The following is a 26,075-nucleotide window of genomic DNA, read 5'->3' as shown; positions in this document are numbered from 1 at the left end:
AAAGTGAAGTTGTTATTAACTGATAATCTTCCTCTCCACCATAGCTCTCAAATATAATTTGTGTTCATGTATATTCAAATGTAATTCTTTGTGTGTTCACGTGTTTTGCAAAAATTTGAAGATGTGTTAGGAAACGGATAATAAGGTCTACTGAAACATGCAATGTCATTAATCCGTGTGCACAGAGAATGTGTCTGGCTGCTGTATCGTAACGGAGAGTGACACGGATCTGGAAGTGGAGTATCAGGAATGTGGGAATGGTAAAGCAGAGAGTGGTGAACAGGAAGCTAATGGCGGTGAGTCCCCATCAGACTCCAACACGATGAACCAGGATGAAGATTCTTTCAGCATTCTGGATGGAGACTCACTGCTTGACGCAGAGGGTCCGCAGCCGGAGATGCCCCCTCTGTTTGTGCACCTCACCTGCTCGGTCAACATGAAGAGCTGCCATGGCTCCATGCCAACGCAAACATTGCCGACCTGTCTGGGTAAGACTCTAATTTCTGTTATAGGAATTGTTAAATGTCCCTTTGTGTAAGTTGTAGAGTTGTCATGTATATCGAGGGATGATGGTTTGTTGTTGCAGGTGAAGTCATCACCTGTCTGGAGAATGCAGAGAATCTTCAGTCGGTGGATCTGAATGAGTTATCGGTCACTCTCGATATCTTTGTTCTCACATTGCCTGTAGAGATAGAGGCGATGGCCCCTGACTTCCACCACAACCGGTCAGTAATTACAAGTCAACTGTTCAAGATATAAAATACACAACAGCTATAATGATGATCATGTGTGTAATTCCTCTAGGTACACATCTGAGAGCAGCGTGTCTCTGAATCGCTCCCCCGGACAGCCCTCGTCCTATCGCTCTGATGAAGATCTCATGGGAAATTTAGATGGCCTGCGGGGGATTGGTGAGGAAAGGTAAGAGATCTGAGGTCAACAGATGTCACCTGTTTCCAGACACAGCCTGATTTTATTCTCATTTTGTCATCTTTTGCAGTATGTCTGGTGATCCGCTGTCCAAACTTCCTGTTCCTCACAAAATTGCTGTTTTAGCCACAATGGATGAGGTGAGTCTATAGTACAAACATTAAAGTTGATGTGTGTAATTAATACATTTTTTTCAGTGTTAAATTTCTAAATATGCAGTCAAATATAAGTACATTTTCTTATGGGTATTTTTGTCGTATATTCCAGTAAAAATATCGAAACATCCTTTAAACAATAAAAAATAACTTGAGAAGCAGAATATGTAGTTCGTGTGAGAAACGGAGAAGAATTTAAATCATTACTCACTGATGATCTTCTAAAAGCACATTATACTGTATGAAATATGTATGAAAGTGCAGTCCATTCATAATTTTAGTAGGTGTAGCTGTGTGTTGCTGTTATTGTTTTTCCATCTGTGACTCGTTTCAGATCCGTTGGCTGTTGGAGGATGAGATTGTCTCCGCTCTACGACACTCTTTTGTGATCAACTCCTCCACCCTACAGAAAGTGTCCAAGCACGTGTGCCGTTCCAGCGGCCGCCCGCAGTGCCACTGTGAGGTCGTTCCTCTGCAGTTTGTGTTCGGTCCTGAACAGTCACTGGAAAAGTTTCAAGAGGTTTGAACTCTAAGATGACCTCCATTATAGTAGATAAGACTCGCCAGAGAAGGTCATGAAAGAGATTATGTTCTGCCTGCTGTTTAATAATCTTGCTGTTTCCTCACTCCAGGAGTTCAGGACGTTATCTTTCCCTGGTTACCTGCTCAATGCCGAGCAAGACAACTTCCACTATGTGTCGCTTAGTCGGCAGCAGTCTCACAGACTACAGGTAGCTAGACAGCTGTCTCACATCACAGAAGGATGCTCAACAGGGACGGGAGCGACCTCTCAGCAAACCAAAGTCTGTCCTGAGGTGGATGATGGCTCCAAAGTATCAGCAAACCTCTGCACATCTGACAAAGGACCAGACGGTGATGGCGAACCAAAGAAAAAGGGGCCAGACACTGAAGTAAGTGAAACTTTTTGACCATAGTAAAAACACATGACATACTACTGTATATTGTGGCACTATCCACAAATAGGTTACACTTCATTATAGGCTACTGTTGTAAGAATGATTAGTTAAGTTAGATAATCTAGTATCTAAAATTTAATTAACAAGCAAAGTTGCTAGTTTTAAACCATTTAAATGTATGTACCTCGATTTTGGCCTGTCCCGCCCCAGAGGTTTTAACCTTCATGACAGTATCCAAAAATGAGCAGGTGTCCAATGCTCAAGAAAAACCTGGAAATGTCATTTTAGTTGTCGAATAGTCGTTTGATCTCATTTCACTTATCATAACTGAAGCAAAACTTGCATGTTAGAGCATCTAAAAAGCTAACAACCGGCATTATAGCTTTTAATGTATTCTTTATTAATGTTCAAATAATAACGGCATTTACATCGAAAGGCAGACTGGCATTATTTCTGTCTTAGCCCATTATATACTATACTATATATCTCTTTAGCTGGTGTATGATTCATCTGTCATTGTCCTGTCACAGGTTGAGTATAGTGAGCGAGATGCGCAAAAGGACTGCGATGGCGTGGACCGACCCACGGCGGCTGACTCCTCCAGTGAATCTCTCTCGGAGACCTCTGACCCCAGTCAGATAAGACAGGCTGACGTAGAAGAGACTCGATCTCAGAGCGCAGCGAGCAGCACTTCTCGCCTGCAGACGGGCAGCAGCACGGAACATTCGTCTGATCACACGACACCTCCTAAAACACCCTCTGCTGCCAGTCTGGCCGAATCCATGCAGTCCACCACACACAGTAAGTGTCACAAGAAAAACATGGAATGGTGTTGTTTCACGTAACTGTACTTTAATTATCAAAGTAGAGACTTTGCTGCTTATTCTAGCCAAGAAACGGCCAATTATACAGGAAGAGACCATCTGATTGACAAAAAGTTTTTTTTTTAAGGGATAGTGACAGGATAAAAGTATTTTACTCATTGTTTACTCACCCCTGTGTTGTTATAACCCTATATGGCATTTCTTTTTCTTAACACAAAGGGAGAAATTGTGAAAACGTTTTGTGCTCAGTGATGTCATACAACGGCAGTTTATGGTGACCACCTGTTCGTGTTTCAAAAGAATGCAAAAGTACAATTCAGAAGTCTAATATATTATGCCATTAGACTCATGATTGACACAAAAAAAAAATGAAATCTAATGTATTATTTAGTGAAATTGTTCCCTGACCACACTTCACACAGCCCCCTCTCAACATTGGGGCATTCAAACTAAAACTAGTTATTTTTTTATCTTAAAACAGGTCATCCACAGCAATCGTGACCACACAACATAGCTGCACGCAAAACTGAGAACAGAACTAACTAAACATGTCTGAAAACATTGTAGTCCAAGAATTGATGCATTTCTATGCCCAGCCTTTTTTTTTTTTTTTTTTTAAATGTTATGGAATCAAACAGGAACATAGATGAGGCTACAGACAGCCACAGTCACACCGTGTCAGTTGGTAGGGCGGGTTGTAGACTAATTGCAGGGTTGGTAGTTCGATTCCCAGCCCATACGACTCCACATGCTTAAGTGTCCTTGGGCAAGACACTGAACCCCAACCTATTCCCAATGGCAGGCTAGCACCTTGCATGGCATCTCTGCCATCATTGGTGTGTGAATGTGTGTGTGAATGGGTAAATGAGAAGCTCTGAATACTGCTAAGGTTATAAAGGTACTATATAAGTGCAGACCATTTACCATAAAAGGTATATTTTCTATGTTATTCAGAGTTTTTGTCCTAACCAGCCACGATGAGCGACAGTACATTCTGTCAATCGCTTGATTTCTATTTTCAGCATCACGTGGGTAACGCCATCCACTGTGAACTGGCTCATTTGCATAAATTCTATTCATGCATAAATTCTATTCATGTCTAATGATTCATTACATTTATATAGTGCTTTTCTAGGCAGTCGAAGTGCTTTAAATAGTGTGTGTGTGTGTGTGTGTGTGTACAAACTGCCATTGTATGACATCACTGAGCACAAAATGTTTTCACAATTTCTCCCTTTGTGTTAAGACAAAGAAAGAAAGTCATATAGGTTTATAACAACACAAGGGTGAGTAAACTGACTGAAATTTAATTTTGGGGTGAACTATCCCTTAAAAATATTACACACTAGTTATACACCTAGTTAGAGTTGTTGGCATTTGGACACTGAAGAACTTTTGTTGCCATACAGTAATGAAGTCTCTCTGATTTATCATGCTTTCAGGCAGTGGCAAACTGTGGCCCAGTCGAGTTCAGAGTGTCGTCTCCAGTCAGGGCAGCCTGGACTCTGACATGTTGGGTAAGACAACACGCATCACAGTCTGTTCACGATCACATATGCATCAAAATCCACATCACACCATCTCACTTGTGTGTGTCTGTGTGTGTGTTCAGGTTATGATGGAGGCAGCAGTGATTCTGAATGTGAAGGACCCACAATGAATGAGCAGGAAAGACTGATGCCCCTCATGCCTGATTTCTGGCTCATCATCAGGATTCATCAAGACAGAGTGGAGGTCTTTTCACATGCCAGGTATTGCTGCATAAATGCGTTCAAATCCAGTATGCAGGTTTAAAATGTATATTCAGAAATTCACCAAATTCAAGTAAAAATAGAACAGTTGCACTTAAAAATAAAAAAAAATAAAAATAAATATTTGCTTAGTATTGTGTTCTTCTTTTACTGTAAAATTATCGAAGAATCCTTAAAGAGCACCTATTATGGCTTTTAAACATGCCTAATTCTGTTTTAAAGGTCTCATACAATAGATTTACATGCATCCAAGGTCAAAAAACACTTTAATTTGCTTCTAATTTAAATTGCAGCATTGCCTTTTTTCCCCAGTGTCAAAAACGACTTGTTCTAAAGCATTCATTCTAAACTCCTCCTTTCAGAGAGCCTACACTGCTCTGAGTCAGATGCCCCAGTCTGTTGTGATTGGTCTACCGCTTAGTGTAGTGTTTGAGGGCAGGTCAAAGCTGTTCACGAGCAGCCAATGAAGACCAGAGGCATTTTTTTTGTTACCAAATTACGTAGGTTAGTACAGGAAGTCTGGAATTACTAACGACTTGTTTCCGGTGTTCAGAATCGGTTCTTTCTTTTGGGAGTCAATTACTCTTTGATTTGTACTTTTTTACTTTCACAAACAGCTATATAACACACTACATGAAAGGTAATATTTGAAAACCATTATAGGTAAGGATAAGGCTAGCATCACTGTTGTATTTGCTCAGCCAGTCCTTTCAATACAATGGTAGCGGATGGCGATTAGCTTTGTAGCTTAAAGAAGCAAATGTGTCAGAAAAGTAGTCCATGTGACACATACTCCAAGTCTTCTGAAGGCATACGATTACAACTTTGAAATGTATTTTATTTTACATTGAAAATTGTATCATCCTTTGCTAATGAGCGCTATGAGAGAAGCTCGTTCACAGTAACTTCACGTACTCAAGAATGTCCATCGATTTTAGCACTAACCAATGCGAGAACACACACATTATGACCGAATTAACATTTTTGGGTGAACTCTCTTAGCAATAGACTTTGTAAGTATTTACATGTATATATGCAAGCAGCATAGTGATTTTTAAAGTGAAGGCAAAAATGTGAGCCCCCCCCCCCCCCCTTGTAAATTTATGCTTATAATGAACTTGTGTTCTAAAACTACAAAGCAAACAAAACAACAGCAATTCTGTTTTGTAGAGCCTTAATTGCAAACTCATTTCCACAGACATACAAACATAATTATGTTTTGCAGCTGAGACTATTAAAACAATTTTTACTGTTTGCATCTTGTGAATCTTGAATGTTGTTCGTCTTGTGTTGGCAGAAGCTTCAGTAGAGAGAAAGAAGATGACGAGGAGGAGATCCCGGAGTATTTACGTCTCCATCAGCTGGTCGTGAGGAGGATCGGAGAAATGTGCAGAATTGTTAACCAGGTAAAGAACGGTCTAATCTTGCAGCTTTTGCCCATCAGAATGAAGTCTGGTCCACTTTGCAGCTCATTCTGGCGTAGAACCGCCCCCCTTCGACACTGTTTCCACCTGGTATTACGATGCGTCTCCGTGATCTGATCACACGTGGTCTGGTGAGACACATGGCAGTTTACACCTGGTCACTTAAATGCGTCCACTGTGACAGCTTGTGTTTGGATTTGGAGAGGAGGGTCTCTTGTTTCATGACGACATGCATCAATCACACTGTTGTGCTTTATTATCATGCAGTAACACACTGACAAAGTCATGTAGTTGGTGATCGTTAAGATTTAGTGTGCTTCTGTAGTAATTAAAATGTGCTAGGCAATACAAGACTGCCATGAGATACTGAAAGAAGCGAAACATATTTCAATGATACCAGTAAACACTTTAGCTTTGGCAGCCTTAAAATACTAAAACTAAAATAGAAACTAACCAAACTGAAACTAGAAAACACTGAGAAAACGTACCTCGGGGTCTTGTTCACAAGTGAGGGGACAATGTAGAGGGAGGTTGGCCGGAGAATCGGGGCAGCGGGGGCGGTATTGCACTCGCTCTATCGCACCGCTGTCACGAAAAAAAGAGCTGAGCCGGAAGGTAACGCTCTCGATCTACCTGTCAGTTTTCATTCCTACCCTCACCTACGATCATGAAGGCTGAAAGAACTAGGTTGCGAGTACAAGCGGCCGAAATGGGCTTCCTCAGAAGGGTGGCGGGCTTCTCCCTTAGAGATAGGGTGAGGAGCTCTGAGTAGAGCCGCTGCTCCTTTGCGTTGAAAAGAAGCCAGTTGAGGTGGTTTGGGCGTCTGGTAAGGATGCCCCCTGGGCGCCTCTCTAGGGAGGTGTTTCAGCCACGTCCAGCTGGGAGGAGGCCTCGGGGAAGACCCAGGACTAGGTGGAGAGATTACATCTCCATACTGGCCTGGGAACGCCTCGGGGTCCCCCAGTCGGAGCTGGTTAATGCTGCCCCTGCGACCCGACTTCGTATAAGTGGTTGAAAATGGATGGATGGATTAGAAGAAAATAAATAAATCCCAAACTATTATAGCCCTGCTTCCAACTGCCTCAAACAAACCTCTTTGCCCTGTTTGTTCTGCATTTGTTTTTTAACCTCTCCTTCTCCACAGCGACTCCTGCTGCAGGACCTGCATGACAGTCATGTATGTCACTCTCTCCTGGTGGCAGAGAGTGAAGAAGACATCTGGAAACACGAGTCACTCTACAGGCCCAGGATGACCAACTCTGACGGTAAAGTAGCCATCAACAGAGCCACCCCCATGTTGGGGCCATATACACAGAAGAGTAAGGGGATGCTTTTTTGCGTTCCTTAGTTTTAATGAGACATTTGGCAGCAGTCTGAACACTCCACAAAGTTTTTATAGCTGCATTTTTGCGCAAATAACTGCTCTAATGTCCTAATATCACCGATTGTTCCACCTCAGACTGTGCAAATGAATTAGATCCAAGAGACCACAGAGATGTTATTTTAAATGCTCAAGTTGCATTGTACATTGCACAGCTTGCAGTTGCAAATTAAAGTGCCTGTTGAGTTCAGCTAATCCTACTAATCTCCCTTTTGTTATGATATTGTTTAAATGAAACCTTTATCCTCATAATTGTACCTTTTTTCCACCACAGACTACAACGCCGATGAGAGCTATCAGCCGCGGGACTACCTCGCTGCCACTATGCAGTTCATACCAGGGTACTTTGCCTGTGACGTTGTTTGGAACACCATTATTTATATTCACCCACGCCTCAAAATGGGACCCAATATGGGCGTGTCCCGGGGTGAGTGACACCACAGTAGACCAGTCTGGAAACACATTTCCAAACCTAATAAGTGTACACATTTTGTTATTTCCCAAACTTAATTTCTGCTCTCTGATTCTTTCAGCTATCCAGGCTTTGCGTTCAGTTCTAAATGCCTTTTGTGTGGTTAACCGTAAAAACATGTTTGTGTATCAGGAGCGCACCACCAAATCTGTGTTCTATCTCCGGTAAGTAAGAACCTCCATATCTCTATATTAGTGCTTGAATGGCAAGGTTTTTCTATGGCTAATGCAGAAATGTGAAGGGCATTGTGGACTGATGGCCAATATAATGGCTATATGTATGCAACAGTATAGCCAACAATATAGTTGGTCGGTCATTATCATAGAATGAACCCTGATGAGTGGTTATTTATTACTGTAAGGGGTTTATTATGCAATAATTTTTCACTGACTGTACATCATTCCACTATAAATAAATGGACATGAAATCTTGATTTAGTTCAAGTTATATGTGAGATAAAAGAGAGCTTGGAGTGATACGAGAGACTTGAAACTTGCACATCTATGTTTGAAATCGGCTGCCTGGGGCAAAGGTCAGTTGGTCATTTGACAAAATATCTGACCACAGAATGCTGCGATTGATCAATCAGAATGACTAATTCAGGAGAGATGTGTAATAAATGTATATACTGTACATTTAGATTTATTCATTTAGAAAACACTTTTTCAAAGTTGCAGTAACAGTAGAAAGTAAAGGTAACAGTTGAAAGTAAAAATTACAGTAACAGGAAAAAAGATAAAAGTAAGAGTACCCAAAATGCAAAGTAGTAATAACAGTACAAAATAAAAGGAACAATAACAGCATAAAGTAAAAGTAACATTAGAAAGTAAAAATTACAGTAACAGGAAAAAAGATAAAAGTAACAGTACCCAAAATGCAAAGTAAATGTAACCATAACAGTTAAAAAAAACTGTCTAACGTATCGGTAACTGTCGAACGTATCAAACTTATCGGCAACTGTCGGACGTGTCGGCAACTGATCGAACGTATCTGTAACTGTCAAACGTATCAAACGTATCGGCAACTGTCAAACGTGTCAAACGTATCAAACTTATCGGCAACTGTCGGACGTGTCGGCAACTGTCGGACGTGTCGGCAACTGTCGGACGTGTCGGCAACTGATCGAACGTATCGGTAACTGTCAAACGTGTCAAACGTATCAAACGTATCGGTAACTGTCAAACGTATCAAACGTATCGGTAACTGTCAAACGTGTCAGCAACTGTCGGACGGGTCGGCAACTGTCGGACGGGTCGGCAACTGTCGGACGTAACAAAAATATCCAACGTAAGAGTAACTGCATTCAAGGTATGCATTTATAATGTGCATTGCCTGGGAAGCAATCCTTGGTGTTGCTAGTTCCATATATATATACTCTATGTTGTACTACATTACATTTGAAAATACACAAAATTGCTCAAATAAAATTAACAATTATTTTACAAAATATTGACAAACTCGATTTAGTCTCCAACCTCACCTTTCTGTTAAATATATATGTCTCTTTCTTTCTCTATTCTCTACTTTTACTGCAAACATTCTCTAGAATGTGTTTGTAGATACTTGTCATGATTTTGGCCTCCTCTGTCCATCTTGACAGACTCTCTGAGACGGGGAAGCACAGTGATCTGGACGGAAACATGCACGTGTCTCGCTCTGTAGGTCTGGCACGCAGTCAGGAGCCACTGGTCTCTGAGGACCTCATGGTAACATTCACATACTGTCACTTCTCATTGCTCTTCAGGAAACTGGAGCCCTCAGCAGCCATTAGTGCTCTAGTCCCCATCTAGAGTGACCGATTTAGCTGACCTGTCCTTGTGTTTATGCCGTTTATAAGCCACTCCCTGAAGGGATGAGTTATAGAAATGAAAGATGTGAGGAATTATGAGTTTATAGACTGAAAAACAGGTCATAGAAAGAGCTCCAAAGTGCCGACTGTGATGTGTGTTGTATCTGAGTAAGTATGTGTGTTTGTAGCACATTACATGAATGTATCTTGTGTTTACAGGTTTCACGTTCATCTCTGGAAGGCTCAAGGCCTGTTGGACAGGTGGACAAACACATTTTACTGCTGGTACATGGAGTGGGGAGTGCAGGTGAGAGCAAGGGACAGAAAATAGTCATACAGGCCACATCCACACTGCAGATAAATACAGTTGTCTCTCCTCTTTTGAGCATTTAATCTTATTCTGTGAGTTCGCTTATTTATGGGAGGTACCCAACAGAGAATATCTGGGATTAAAAACATATTAAGATCTATAGACCGCATGCTGTTAACTACCACTGACAATAATTCTGACTAGTCTTCTGTAACAAAAACAAATATAAATGGTATTTACAGTTAAGCATGTACAATTGAAGTCTATGGGGAAATGCATTGCATCAGGATAAATGTTAAAATACAAGCTTCGTTTTTTTTTTTTAAGAATAGCCTTAAGACTTGAGACTAGTGTGATAAAATCGCTTACTTAGTATCTGTGTAAAGTTATGCCAATTTTTTACCTCCTGTTATGAAAGTGCATTCGCCTAGAAAAGTTGTCCCACCACTAGGACAATTTAGACAACATTTCAGCTCAATTAATAGAAGTGCTTTAACAGAAATACAAGCTACACATTTCTGCTTTTAAACCCTCTTGAATACTTGGCCCATAGACTACCATTTTAAGTATGTGCATTAAAACATGTATAAATTGCTTATTTTTTCAAATTTAATTTTATTTTCTGTGGCAATAGACTGATGCTGAGATTAACTTGGAAGTGGTGCATTCATTTAATGTCCTCCAACGCCTCATTTTGACACCTGCAGTACCATCAACAGCTGGGAGGGGGCACTGTTGCACTGCATCTGCTGTGCCGTTACTGTTTTCAGTTGTCTTTTATTTGTTTTCATTTTCAATTCTTTTTGTAATTCATATTGAAGTTTCAGGGTTCAACATGCAGCACATAGGGAGTTCAACACATCTGTCTGGGTGGCTTAATTATACAATTAAATAGCCAATATTAGCATACCAAACTCTGTATCTTGGTATTAGAGAGCCGTTTAAGTGCAATTGAGAAGACGTAATATGGAATGATAAATAAAGGAAATGTGTTTGTCCGCGTTCTGTTACTGACAGGTCCAGAGATCACAGATGAGTTAGTGAAGGTCCTGAGGAAGCGTTTGGATGAGGCTACACTAGACATCATCACTGTTATGCTGGTCAGGAACTGCAAACTGACTCCTGCTGATGTGGAGGTGAAACTCTGCTCTTTCTATACTTCTCTCTCTCTCTCTCTCTCTCTCTCTCTCTCTCATACTCCATTTTTGTGGCCGTCACTATGCCTAAGCTTTTTTTTTTTTTCTACAATTGGGATTGGATTGGTTTGTCTCAGCAAGTCTGGTATAACTTTATTACACAATATATTGTCTTTCAGTTCATTCAGCCTCCTGATTCTCCAGCTACAGAAGTGATGGAGTTTTGTCTGCCTCAGTACTGTGTGCCATGGATTCAGGCTGTAGCTCACTACCTCCGTCAGAACCTCCTCATCTTCCTCCACATCCCCAAATACACCGACAGTAACAGCGAGCACCACTTTAAGGTACCGCCCCACCTGAGCGCAAGCATGATTGAGGTCGCCACGTCCCTGCTGCATGCGATTCATAGAGATGTTTCCCTTTAAATCAGGGAAGCACAATAACAATTTTTTGTTTAGTCCATAAACAGTATGATATAGGGATGCACTGATGTGTATGGGCTGTCGATACTCTCGGCCAGTTATTGACCAAATTAAAACCATTGGAATATTGGTTATAAACAAGAGAACACTGATATGTATACCAATAGTTTATTTATAATTAATTTGTAACACATTTTAAAAACTCCAGAAATAATAATAGCCACAATATGTGGAAGGGTCGGCACTCCTCAGAATATTTAAGTTTAATCTGTCTCGTTCTCACGTTAATGTGGGAAAAAATACATAAACATTTGTGACCGTTGTGAAAGTGGCACTTCGCTATATAGGCTACATGATGAGTGAAACATCCAAAACATTTTGAAACCAGCAGACTTTGACTTCTGAGAAATCGGGATGATATCCATTAATACTGCACGATTGATTGAATTAAGATTGAAATCATAATATGTTTTTGTGCGATTACGAAACCTTAAAATGCTGCGTTTTAAACTGCAAAACCAGAAGTGCAAATACTTTTTAGAAGTACAAAATAACCTTTTTTCATATCAATCCCCATGTTATCATATTTAATACATTTTTGTATCTTTTCGCATCCTCTTTGTAAATTTTAAGCAATTAAAACGGTGATCTGATGACAAAATAAGGTAAGTTTGTTAAATATCTGTATCGTTGTCTGCCTATATGTTTTTGTTAAAATCTGTATTGTTTTGGCCAAAAATCTTCATATTGGTGCATTCCTAGTATGATGGCCTTTTATAAATCTACATGGTAAAACTTAAGTTAGCAGAACTCAAAATATTTGAGGCAATCACATTTATTTGTATTTAATAAACTCCCAATTTTAAGGTAATAAAACTTTCAGATTTTGATTTTGTATTACATATGCATGTTAATTACGTCTGACTTGAAATATTGAGGATATTAACTCACTTTGCATTTTACTCTTTGTCTGAACTTGAAATGACCACGTGAGCTCAATACTTCAAGTACAGAGAATCAAGTTAGCTAGGACAGTAAATGCTAGCATGCTGAATGCATGCTAATTAGAAACACTATGACTTGATTAGGATAGCAATTGCTCAATGAGTGAAGCAATATGCTGTAGAACAATTTTAAATTGTACCTGTCCTCAACAAAACATTCAACATTAACAAATATCCCCCATTAAATTAATCTTGCACAAAGACACATTATGTAGCACTTCAGTTGCACGCTGTTTGGTAACACTTTATTTTACGTAGTCCTTGATACAGAGTAATTACTTAGTTAATTACTTAGTAATAAACGTTGTAATTACATGTACCAAAATGTAATTAACATGTAACTAAGTTATGGTACAGCCTGTACATACAGATTGTAATTACACACATGTAATAGGCAGCTACTGTTACACATATGTAACAAGCCGAGTCTGTTACATACGTGTTACAAACTTGGTACACTATAATTAGGTAAGAAAGTACTTAGTACTTAGAATTTTAATGTAATAAAGAAGCTAATGCATGTATTTTAGCGGTGAACTAATGGGTTATTTAAGATGGATAAGGTATGTAGACACACATGAATTGCACTCAAGTACAATCTTGATACACTTTATTTTATGTTACATACATGTAATGCTACAAAACGTACACATTTGCCATATGTAACTGCAGACCTTAGTAGCCTAATATATTTAAGTACTTCTTGTTACATTGTGTGGTACTAATTACTTTCTTACCTAATTACAGTGTACCAAGTTTGTAACACATATGTAACAGACTCGGCTTGTTTCATATGTGTAACAGTAGCTGCCTATTACATGTGTGTAATTACAATCTGTAAGTACAGGCTGTACCATAACTTAGTTACATGTTAATTACATTTTGGTACATGTAATTACAACGTTTATTACTAAGTAATTAACTAAGTAATTACTCTGTATCAAGGACTACGTAAAATAAAGTGTTACCCTTTATTTTACAGTGTCCTTGTTACAGTGTAATTACACATGAAAGTACTGAGTTATGTTAATCAACAACATGTACTTACTATAGGTTTAGGGTTAGTTGCTTGTAGTCATGCACAGTTGACTGTTTGCACTATAGTCATTACATGTAATATGTATAACAAGGACACTAAAATAAAGTGTTACTAACACTTCATTTTAACATTTACTCTATCGTGTGCCATGCAAAGCATGCTGGGAAACCGAAATCCCCTGCCCAGTTTGTTCAATTTAAGCTCAGAAGAAAGAGAAGGTTCTAAATACTCATCAAGGTTCATTTATTTGAACTAATTTGTGATTTAATTTTGCCCTGCTCAAAACAATTAATTATTTTGAGCATTAGGGTTTACAGTGTACGCTTTGCATGGTTTAACCCTCTGGGGTCGATGGACATGCCGGAGCGTCCTGCTGGATATTTTCGTCATTACAGCAGAAACAACTTAAAATACTACATTTTTGGGTATACAGATAAGTGTAAGACATCATTAGAGACTATAAAGGGTCTACTTATTTGTGTACACTCACAATAACAACAAAATCATCTTGCGCTTTTGTAAAATAAAGAAAATAAAAAGGGTGAGCTTGCAGCTGTCTCTGTGTTCACGCGCATATTTCAGAAACGCGTCATTAAAATTAACTGAAACTCCGCGAATACTTATCACACAAACATGAAACATATGTCTAAAGAAAGCTTAAAATGTCTACTTTTAAATAAAACAATTCAAATTTAAAACAAATATACTCCTGCAATGCAATCCGTTTGAAACTAAGCGATGTACAGTTTTTATTAGGCTATCTAATTATCTATAATGTGATCCCACCCACCAGCAGAGTGCGCCATTCATACGCTAATGTGCTGAGATGATCGATGCAAATGTACACGCCCCCGACATGAGGTTTGGTGTAAACACAACACAACTCAAATTTTCTGCATGTTTGTAACGATACACAGGCGACTGTGAGGTTTGATTTAAACACATTTCATTCATTTTTCTGCGTGTTTGCAACGATACACAGACAAGAAAGCTCCGGGATATTAAGGAAGAGTTAACATTTTTCTCAGAAGAAGAGCAGGACTCCGATGAACATTTGTATTTTGAAGAGAGACTTGATCCAGCCGCGGATACAATTTCAGACGAGTACGTCATTGAGTTTTCATTAGCTGACATGCTATTTTATATAAACGTACATATTTTACTAGTGGGACTGTTTCCAGACTTGCCAGCCAGGATTCAGAGGATTGAAATATGGAATATTTCCTAATAAGCAAGTTTTAGTTACATTTTAAATGCTGTTTCGGCTAAAGCAGGTATTTAAATTGTATGCTGTATAACATAAATATGATATGTAATATGATATAAAATTATATGAATGTTTAGATTATATTTTAAATAGTGTTTATGCTGCTTCATTATCATCAACAAAGCGTGTGCTTGCAAATATGTGTTCAGGTTAAATGAGTAAAATGCACTTTAAATATGCCCATATTAGAAAATCACTCATCTTATAATGATTTCTGAAGGATCATGTGACACTGAAGACTGCAGTAATGATGCTGAAAATTCAGCTTTGATCCCAAATTGCATTTTACAATATGTTCTAATAGAAAACAGTTATTTTAAATTGTAAAAAGAGTTCAGAATATCAATGTTGTTTCTGTATTTGGATCAAACAAATGAAGCCTTGGTGAGCAGAAGAGACTTCCTTTAACGGTAGTGTAGGTCTAAAATTAAGTAAAGCCTTTATGTAAAGAAAATATATAGTCAGATTACTTCTTTTAACTTAACTTGATTTGGATCATTAAGTCTCCTCACTTTCATTCTCTATCCCTCATTGATAGGCCCAGAGGAGGGGTCTTTGTATGCTCAGGTGTGAAATGCATCCATATTCATGATAGTTCACGCTTCCTCGCATATTACCTTTCAACACTAAAATTGTCTTACAAAAGTTAAAATACTATATTGTTTTGTATGAATGAGTGATCAGGATTGTTTTCACATAATGTTGTAGCAGAAACTCTAGGCTACAAGATCCAGTTCTCAAAAGTCTTGTGGACAAATGTTTAGTATCTGTTTAATGACCTTATTTCAGTGACTTAAAATTTTAGTTTTTTCAAAAACCATGCATAAACGTTATTTTCTCAAAAATACAAACCTGTACATACATGTTGCTCACATATTATTGTAGCCCAGTTTGTGCTGAATACAGTGTTATCAGACTTTAGCCATTAATATGTTTTTAAGCAACTGAAAAAAACACAAGTGTCAAGGCATGTCAAAACTTCTCCAGGGCCCAAAATACCCACAGACCCCAGAGGGTTAAGCAAGAAATACCGTTCATATTATAATCGCATGCTTCACTTGAAATCAGATATTTGAAGGATTTTACTGTTAAGATATTTTGAAAAAAGAAAGTTAATTGTACTGTTCAGAACTCAAAATCTCCTCTCCATTCCTTAAAGGTGCACTTTAGTTTTTTCCTCATTAAAAAAGTTTAACTTCTAAAGATATGATTTGTAATTTTGCAATACTTGTAGGAAATCATGAGCACTCATTAAAATGTTAGAATCACTACTCTCTTAATCTCCGTAACTGTCCTGTTATTTGACTCTTTCACTCATTGATTAAAGTAATCATGGCTGACTGTGAATACAACATTTCTACAATGACATCTGAAACGGAAACTAGTGGTTTTATATGATGCTGTATCCAAGCCACTAGGTGTCAGTGTAAGTCCAAGATGACACAAAGACAAAAGTTACTGAGTGTACCTTTAAAAGAGCTAATATAATATAATCTATTATACCAATAATGAAAAAAAATAAAATAAAACCGTAATTATGACCAATACCCAAATACTTTTATTTTTTTATTTTTTTTTATAGACTGTAATGATTAAATAACCATTTTATTATTAGTACCAGGCCTTTTCGGGTGTGTTCACACTTGGCAGGTTTGGTTAGATTAACAGAGCAATCGCACCAGAGTTCGTTTTAGTGCGGTTAATTTGAACGAGTGTGAATGCTGTCACACGAACCTTGGTGCGCACCAAACAAGCAAACTGATACCAGCTGAATAGTAGGTCTCGGTCCGCTTCCAAACTAACTCTGGTACGGTTCGGTTGATATATGAACGCAACATGAACCAAAGACGTCTAAACGGACCAAAAACCTGGTTCTTCTCATCATAGGTTTCCCATTACAGTTCAGTACTGACGTCGGAACTGCCCGTCAGCCGTCCTTGCAGCATATCTTCGTTTGTGTGTGTGCAATGGAGGAATTCCTGCCGATGTTTTGACTCCTTTACACATTTTATTAGCACTTTGTTTGTTCTCAGCTGGTAAAAATAACACCATATATACATATATACATCCAACGAGCACATTTAGCCCAGCAGCCAGCATTTTTTTGGATGTTTGGCAAGTTCCGTCACAAAATATACATCATGAAAGCTGCCCAATCAGGTTGTGATATTTTCCTGATGCCTTTTGTTTCGTATCTTTACCTTTTGGTGTTAAAAATGCCAGTGTGAATGGTAAATGAACCAGGACTAAATGTATCATTTTTATTTTTGGTCCAGACCAAGAGATCCGAACTGCAAGTGTGAACACACCCTTATTCTACAATCAGTAAACCATTGTCTTTGTTTCTCTCTCTACAGCATTACTTTCATTTAAGCAGTGAGCTGCCTGATCATGATATCTACCTCTACAATAAACCAGGAGGACAAGGCACTGGAGGCAAAGGTAAAGAAAGCTCCATTCCTACAATTCAGCAAGAAAACCATCTCTCAGCTCTCTCCTTTTTCTCTTTTATTGAAACTCTCTCACTCTCTGAACTTTTTGATTTGTACCCAACTGTACTTTGTTTAGAACCTCCTAAATCTCACTGCTCCTAAAATCGTGCAGAATTGCACACTCTTCTACCTCGCTGAAATAATTCAGTGAGGTTTATTTCTGGTCCACCAGTGTGTGTTGGCAGAGTAGCAGCCAGTCGGATACATTTTGCTTTCGCTCTCTGTGTTAAACTGTAAGGTGAGATTTGTTGATATGTCTGGATTTGCTGACTGGATGGTGTGTTTATTTATTGCTACACCCTTATTAAAAAGGACCACTTTTGTGGTATCACACACAGACTGTGTTGACAGAGCTACTCCACCCCAACACAAATCTGTGCCTTTTTAATAACTGTCACACTTTTAGAACGTGTTATTCATAGTTTTGGTTGTTTCACGGAGCCCTGGTTGAATGGCAGAATTTGATTGTGGGGGGAAATCTGTAGAAATTAACAATGGTAAAATATATGTAACAGCTGAGCAGGTTGATTTTTATTCAAACTAACAGATTATTATTAAAAAAATGGAATGCACAATTCCCAATGTGCTCCAAGTCCCCGTGGTGGCTCAATCCTGGTGGCAGAGGACGAATCTCAGTTGCCTCCGCATCTTATCACGTGGCTTCTTGTGTGTTACCGTGGAGACTCGCAGCATGTGGAGGCTTCATTCTGTTCTCCGCGGCATCCACACAGCTCACCACACAAGCCACCAAGAGTGAGAACCACATTATAGCGACCACGAGGAGGTTACCCCATGTACCCCATGACTCCAGGGGTGATGGTCAGCATCAATACTTGCTGAGCTACCCAGGCCCCCCAAACTATCAGATTTAAACTTTTTTTCTCATTAAAGATCTCATTAAAACTTGGAAACTTTTTACCAGTCCTTCATCATTTATTTTTGGATCTTTTATGTATAGATTTGACTATTTTAGTCTTGTTCCAGACCCAGACTTTCAATATGAAACTATGAAAATCCATTATAAAAATACAAATTATTACATGTTTAAAACTATGATAATTACAGCCCGACCGATATGGGATTTTTGTATCTATACCGATTTGAGAGGGGGAAAATTCACAGATTACCGATATGGTGGCTGATATAGTTCATTTTTTGAGCTGGAATGAAAACAGACCTTTTCTATGTGGATATTCCACTGATTTTGCACCGATATTAGAAGAAGAAGAATCCTTTCTTTTGGTCACATATTATACACACAGTTTTTTTGCATATATACAGTGAAATTTATTAGTTTTCACATATCCCAGCTAAGCTGGGGTCAGAGTGCAGGGTCAGCCATGATACGGCGCCCCTGGAGCAGATAGGGTTAAGGGCCTTGCTCAAGGGCCCAACAGTGTCATCTTGGTGGTGCTGGGCTTGAACCCCCGTCCTTCTGGTCAGTAAACCTGAGCCTCAACCACTGAGCCACCACTGCCCCTATGCAAAGGTACTCAGAAGGCTGCTTTTATTAAATATTTTTATCAAAGAATATTTGACTATTATTATTATTATTATTATTATTATTATAAATTGTCAACAAATTCTAGAAATGAACACTGAAAAAATAAAGAATAAATAAAAATACAATGAATAGCTAAATAAACATCAGTACTGTATGTTTAGTGTCAGTCAGTTGCTGACCAATAGAATAAATTCAAAATAATATAATAGCTAAATAAACATCCTTACTATTTAATATCAGTCAAATGCTGACTATTTTAGAACTGTCAGTCAATTATTGGCAGGTTTCTGCGATATGAGTTCAAGGGAAACTTTCAACGGTGGAAAACCAGACTTTAAAATATTACAGTTTGTAAATGCAATGACTGGAATTGTTCGGTTGAAGGGGTACCAAACTGTGAATCCTGAACAAAACCGTTTGGTGAACACATGTTTACACATTAGCTTCCACTCAGATGACAAAGTATGAAAGTAGCTACATGGTTAGCTAGTTAGCTATAAGCTCATTGTCAAGGAAAGTAAAAGATGGACTTTATTTTCTTTCCAGTATCTCACCAACTAGGTAACAACGTAGCGTGAAATCAGCACTCAACCGACACAGTCCACCACCAAAAAGATGCAATTTACCTTTCAATCTGCTACATTACAGACTGCACCGACCAACTATAGCTGGCTAACAGCAAACAGATGTGATCAACATGAGTGACATGGTTTAACATTTATATCAGTTATATTGAAAAGGGAAAATTATGGGGTCATTGTTTATTAACTTTCCAGTATGTAATTCACAAACTAGTTAGCAGCTTACCATGAAGACACCACTTAACTCCGCACTGTCTGCAGAACCCCCGTCAGTTCAGAGTCAGCTCTGTAAACAATGGAGTCAGCACGTGCTCTGCTGGACAAACTAAGTTAAGACACCAATTCTAAATCACCCCAAGCATTGTTTTCTGCATTATATGTTCTGAAAAAAGGTTTTCATATCGGAAAACATATACACTGATGCCGATATATCTGTGAAAGTCTAATATCTGCTCAACTTGTTGATGAGAGAGGTCAACAGAGTTTTGCTTTGTTCAGACTCGTTTAAACTTAGTCTATGGTAACTCAGATAACCGCTTTGTACAATTGTGGTGAGAAGAATATTGGTGGCACGAGGGTAGACCTACACAATGTTAGTCAGGTGGTTTTAATGCTGTGGCTGATCGGTGTATTTTTACTGTATTCATTTATTCTATACCTGGATATCTCAGATTATCATAATAAACTTGTATCTTTTTTAATTTTATTTTATAGGGATTTATAGACTTATTATTATTATTATTATTATTATTATTATTATTATTATTATTATTATTACAGATAATAATACTTATTAAAGAAATAATTGTGGACGAAGAGAGAAAATGGAAAAATGTTAGTCAAATGCATCCATTCATACATCAATCTATTGTTCCTTTCATTTTGTGACTATAAAGTTTTCTGTTGTTAAACCGTTCTCTTTTCATAGTTGCTGTAAACTGAGAGTTTATTTGCTTACACTCTTCATTCTCACAGTTGCATTATTCTCTGTGAGAATTTTTTTTTTATTATTTAAAAATAATTAATTTAGGATAAATCATTACGTACAACTTGTTGCATGATTTCTTAGGTTCAAGTAATTGCTTAGTTACAATTTAAGTACTTCTTGCAATACACTTCAAAAAATCTTCAAAAATGTTTGCATATAGAAGATCTATTTTGCAATCTGTATCCGAATCTCTTGATTTTCAAGCCAAAAAGCCTGAATGGTCCTTTGGAGTGCATGTGAAGTTTATAAAGTAAAACCAAAAGTTTTACTCCAACAGCTGTGGAGGGAAAGGTTGGGCTCTCATTAGCATGAAGTGTCTTTAACAAGACTCTTAGGGTTCTTAAATGACTTGATCCTGAGAGATAATTGTCAGATGGAGACTGTGAAAGTTGAAGCAGCTTCGGCCTGAATCCACAGGGTTCCCCTTCCTTCCTCTCCCCACCACTAATGAACTGACAGTCCGCACAAATACGTGCCAAACCAACCCCTCGTGAGCTGCTCCTCAAACATCTGTTAATGCACCTGCTATTAGAAGAAACATTAAAGTATGATCTTCCACCATTATTGAAAATTTTCACCAAAAAAATGAAAATTCTGTCATTATTTAATTATTCCAAATTCATTTGACTTTCTTTTTTTCATGGAACACAAAAGGTGAATCTTTGAAGCGTATACTGGCCGCTCTTTTCCATATAATGAAAAAGCATTTCAAAATCAAAAAGCATTTTAAAAGTATAATAAAAGGTTTCCATATGACTTTGTGTGACGAACAGGCCAAAAGTGAAGTCGTTATTCACTGAAAATCTTGATATCCACCCCCAACTCTTCTTAGAATGTTTTGAGAGTTCGTAAGAGAAGTTTTAATATTCAATTTGGTCAATTCCAGCATTATGGACATGGTATTTGCATTGAAAATGTGAAATTAAACTTCACATAAATTACTTATGGCCAGTTAATGAACCATTTGTATGTATAATCCTAAAACGCTGCAGAGAGAGTCTGGACATCAGAATAATTTTTTTTCCAGTATAGATTGAGAGATGGTCTTGCGTTATGGATTTTACACAAAATGGACATGAGTTTTTGGGAGACTACGCACTTAAATTTTTGGATTAAATGTTGTTTTTACATAAAGGGGGATTAACTGCCATTATGGAAGTGACAGTTGTAAAAGTGGCACTTACACAATGAGGGAAACCATCAAAACGCTGCAGCAAAACTGCAGACTTTGCCCTCTTGAAAAATAGATATGATTTCCATCAAGGCTGCAAGTCGAGGTTTGTTTTAAAACATACTGTTGAAGTCAGAGGTTTACATACACTTTAGCGAAAAACCTTTAAATTTCATTTTTCACAATTCCTGACATTTAATCGTAGAAAATGTTCCCTGTCTTTGGTCAGTTAGAAGCACTACTTTATTTTAAGAATGTGAAATGTCAGAATAATAGTAGAGAGAATTATTTATTTGAGCTTTTATTGCTTTCATTACATTCCCAGTGGGTTACGTACACTTTGTTAGTATTTGGTAGCATTGCCTTTAAATTGTTTAAATTGGGTCAAATGTTTTGGGTATCCTTCCAGAACTTTCTCACAATAAGTTGCTGGAATTTTGGCCCATTCCTCCAGACAGAACTGGTGTAACGGAGTCAGGCTTGTAGGCCTCATTGCTCGCACATGCTTTTTCAGTTCTGCCCACAAATTTTCTATCAGATTGAGGTCAGGGCTTTGTGATGGCCACTCCAATACCTTGACTTTGTTGTCCTTAAGACACTTCGCCACAACTTTGGGGGTATGCTAGTGGTCATTATCCATTTGGAAGACCCATTTGCAAACAAGCTTTCTTCATGGTTGATGTCTTGAGGTGTTGCTTCAATATATCCACATAATTTTCCTTCCTGGTGATGCCATCTATTTTGTGAAGTGCACCAGCCCTCCTGCAGCAAAGCACCCCCACAACATGATGCTGCCGCCCCCATGCTTCACAGTTGGGATGTGTTCTTTGGCTTGCAAACCTCAAACTTTTTCCTCCAAACATAATGATGGTCATTATGGCCTAACGGTTACATTTTTGTTTCATTACACCAGCGGACAAGATCTTTGTCCCCATGTGCACTTGCAAACTGTAGTCTGGCTTTTTTATGGCGGTTTCGGAGCAGTGGCTTCTTCCTTGCTGAGCAGCCTTTCAGGTTATATCGATATAGGACTTGTTTTACTGTGGATATAGATACTTGTCTACCTGTTTCCTCCAGCATATTCACAATGTTCTTTGCTATTGTTCTGGGATTGATTTGCACTTTTTGCACCAAACTACATTGATCTCTAGGAGACAGAATGCGTCGCCTTCCTGAGTGGTATGATGGCTGAGTGGTCTCATGGTGTTTATACTTGCGTACTATTGTTTGTACAGATGAACATGGAACTTTCAGGCATTTGGAAATTGCTCCCAACTATGAAGCAGACTTGTGGAGGTCCACAATTTTGTTAAAAAAGAATGTTGTCTGATTTATTTTGATTTCCCCATGTTGTCAAGCAAAGAGGCACTGAGTTTGAAGGTAGGCCTTAAAATACATCCTCAGGTACACTTCCAATTCAGTACACCTCCTATCAGAAGCTAATTGGCTAATTGTCTAAAGGCTTGACATAATTTTCTGGAAATTTCCAAGCTACTTAAAGGCACAGTTAACTTGGTGTACGTAAACTTCTGACCCACAGGAATTGTGATATAGTCAATTAAAAGTGAAACAATCTGCCTGTCAACAATTATTGGAAAAAGTATTAATGTCAAGCACAAAGTAGATGTCCTAAATGACTTGTCGAAACTATAGTTTGCTAATATTAAATCTGTGGAGTGGTTAAAAAATGAGTTTTAGCGACTTTTAACCTAAGTGCATGTAAACTTTTGTCTTCAACTGTAGTATGCATTTGACCGCTTCAGTAAGCACTGCATGAGCATGTAGCACACTAGCGGGTGTTTGCGCCACACACTGAGCTGTGCAGCAATATTAGATCCAACGTTTATCATATTACAAATCAATTCTCAAGGTTTGTCAAAATGATCCCTTCCCAAATGTTTGCTATAAATGCAATAAGATTGAAACACTTCACAGATCAGAGCAATAGTCTGCAATGCATCTGAATCATCATATTTAAAGTACGATTTGTGTCGGTTTGATTCTTCCATTTTGATATTCATATGATTTTATTTGAACTGTCCGATACTGTCACATCCGTAATGCATTATTATGGGTGTTTAATGGAAAGAAGGGTGACCATTTGTTCATACATAATATCAACATCAGTTAGCTTTGTACAGATGTATCAACTTATTTGTATGGAAATGATTTGATTCAAATGAGCAGCACTGAAATTCAACAACATAATAAATATGTTTTTATCATTTCAAAAAGAAGCGCTGTAATGACAACCTAAGTGCATACATTTCTCAGACATTTCCTTGTTTTTCAGGAAAATTATTATTGTTAACAAAGTGAAATTTAAAGAGTCTGATATGGCTGATTGAAAATGTTGTTTTGAAAATTGTGCACACCTTATGTGAGGTGGATAAGCAATGCAATTTAAAAAAAGTAAAATAATAATAAACATAATTATAGGACAATCATACAGTAAAATATAGACCTCAATGAAAAATGTAAAAGGGTTTATTTTCCTTTCCTTAACTTTATTTTTGACATTTCTGTGGAAATTCTGAACAAATCATTCATTTGATTTGGATCTTCTCAGTGAATTGGACCATCCAGTTTACAAAACTGTTCTGAATTTTGGTTGGTGTCTGTGGATTTGTCTACTGTTCACTCTTCTGTCCTGTGGGTTGTGACTCAGGTACAATGTCGGAGCTTGTTCAGAACCTCTTTCCACCCTCTCAATTTCAAGGTATAATACCAAACCGTTGCAAATACCTGATATACGTCTTGCATTGCTTTGGCAGAAATAAACCTCAGTACCATAGTGGGCGATAGTTATCTTGAAATATCTGTACAGTTGAACCAGATGTGTTAATGTTCAAGTAGCTAGCTATAAAGGAGTCAGCAGTTTAAATGAACTTGCTCAGGGATATTCTGTTAAAACAATTGATCCACAATGACAAAAACTGGCTGTAGAAGAAGACATCTTAGCTGCATCATTCACCTTTTTCCCGAACCACAGAAGTGTTCCACAATTATTAAAAGAAGCCTGTATGTTCTTAGAGGAAAATGTGTTGTTTAGAGTATTATGTTTGCAATAGAATGCTAGCTTACTACATGCTGAGTACTGCACAGAAAACACTGTGTACTACCTAATATTTAAAAAATAGTTAGTGGAAAAGTTGCCATTTATCCCACTACAAACATGAGTAGGGATGGGACAAAATATAACATTTTTCAATGTCGCACGCCAAAATAAATAACAAACCATATCTAGGTAAATGTCTCGTCAAACGTACACATTTCACTGTAGCTTTGTTCTACTCTATTCACATGGTTCGCACTATTCACCAAGATCCTTAATTATCTTCAAATAATTATAAATATAATGCATGTGTTTTTGTGCGATTTAATTATATAACACATTAAAAAAATAATGCAATTAATCATGCCCCCTGACATGCACAGAAATTCCGTAATAAACGTACAGATTTTTCTACAATACGAGACTCTAAATGTGTCCGTCTGAGGCATGCACATGTAAATAGAACGGCAATTAAAAATAGCGCAGATGAAACGCAAGATCACGCGTACTGTGAGAACTGGACACATTGAAGAACTGTAGGCTTGTTCAATGATACGAGAATAAAACAAACAATATATTGAGTTCTTAAGCCACTTTTTGTATTGTCTAATCAATTGCTTTATTAATCTGCCACAATAATGCAATTTATTTTATACTGAATTTCAATTGAAATTATAATATTTCAACGTTATGCATTATTTATATAATTTATCAATATTTGGGGGCCTTTCCCAGCAAATAATATATATTTGGATGCAATTAATTGATTAATTCTATGTAATTGATTACGTTCGATTCAAATTTGTACTCAATTGACAACCCTACATTTAATAATGTTTTAGATGATTAACATACATTACATTTTAGTAGCAGATAGGTAAAGCACTGATTTGGCAATAGAAAAACTGCTTAAAGTGCTAGAATGTAGCTTTTAGAAATGTAAACTCTGGAAAACCACCTTGTTTTGTTAAAGTGCTTGAAATTAAAATGGAACATTTCTTCCGTGTAATGTGTGTCAATCGCGCTTTCATTGAATAATATCTCTTTTAAAATCCTTTCTGTTCTTTACAGTCAGTTATTGATCGAAAAGTAAAAAGAATATACATTTTAATCAGACATAGCATGGATGCATTGAACCTGTGCGACTCCAAAAGCACCTCTGTGAGACGTTGAACTGCCGCCATTCTTAATGAGACTACCGTTTAGCGCTTGTTATAACAATTAGTCAAAATGAGGGATGTTAAAAATGGTGGCTGTAATCACTTCTGGTTCATTTGTCACATTAGAGAGTCAGGTCAAGCACTTTGCATTGTATATTGTACATTTTGGCAAGTACTACAGGCCACCCAATTATTCTATGCATGTCGAAATAATTGACATGCTGTGCACAGTACACACAAAGCATACTGCTGAAAAGAGTTCTATATTAGTGTACTATTCTATAAGTAGCCTCCGTTTCGAGC

At 37.8% G+C, this 26,075-nt stretch overlaps 1 protein-coding gene across 1 annotated transcript in view; it reads left to right on the top strand.

Moving 5' to 3' along the window:
- Positions 1 to 26,075, top strand: part of szt2 (SZT2 subunit of KICSTOR complex) — a 120,721-nt gene that overhangs the window by 33,431 nt on the left and 61,215 nt on the right. The window contains exons 32-49 of the mRNA XM_052130392.1: positions 186 to 488; positions 587 to 725; positions 805 to 921; positions 1,001 to 1,070; positions 1,420 to 1,605; positions 1,718 to 1,996; positions 2,533 to 2,803; positions 4,269 to 4,343; positions 4,439 to 4,577; positions 5,875 to 5,983; positions 7,146 to 7,266; positions 7,657 to 7,809; positions 7,916 to 8,018; positions 9,455 to 9,560; positions 9,863 to 9,950; positions 10,971 to 11,089; positions 11,269 to 11,433; positions 17,179 to 17,263. Of these exons, the coding sequence (XP_051986352.1) occupies positions 186 to 488; positions 587 to 725; positions 805 to 921; positions 1,001 to 1,070; positions 1,420 to 1,605; positions 1,718 to 1,996; positions 2,533 to 2,803; positions 4,269 to 4,343; positions 4,439 to 4,577; positions 5,875 to 5,983; positions 7,146 to 7,266; positions 7,657 to 7,809; positions 7,916 to 8,018; positions 9,455 to 9,560; positions 9,863 to 9,950; positions 10,971 to 11,089; positions 11,269 to 11,433; positions 17,179 to 17,263 (2,628 nt within the window). The remainder of the gene's footprint in view (positions 1 to 185; positions 489 to 586; positions 726 to 804; positions 922 to 1,000; positions 1,071 to 1,419; positions 1,606 to 1,717; positions 1,997 to 2,532; positions 2,804 to 4,268; positions 4,344 to 4,438; positions 4,578 to 5,874; positions 5,984 to 7,145; positions 7,267 to 7,656; positions 7,810 to 7,915; positions 8,019 to 9,454; positions 9,561 to 9,862; positions 9,951 to 10,970; positions 11,090 to 11,268; positions 11,434 to 17,178; positions 17,264 to 26,075) is intronic.

Source organism: Xyrauchen texanus, chromosome 7 (assembly GCF_025860055.1).
Source record: "Xyrauchen texanus isolate HMW12.3.18 chromosome 7, RBS_HiC_50CHRs, whole genome shotgun sequence".
In the NCBI taxonomy this organism is placed as follows: domain Eukaryota; kingdom Metazoa; phylum Chordata; class Actinopteri; order Cypriniformes; family Catostomidae; genus Xyrauchen; species Xyrauchen texanus.
Note: the sequence above shows the minus strand (reverse complement) of the source record. Positions and strands in the feature narration are given on the sequence as shown.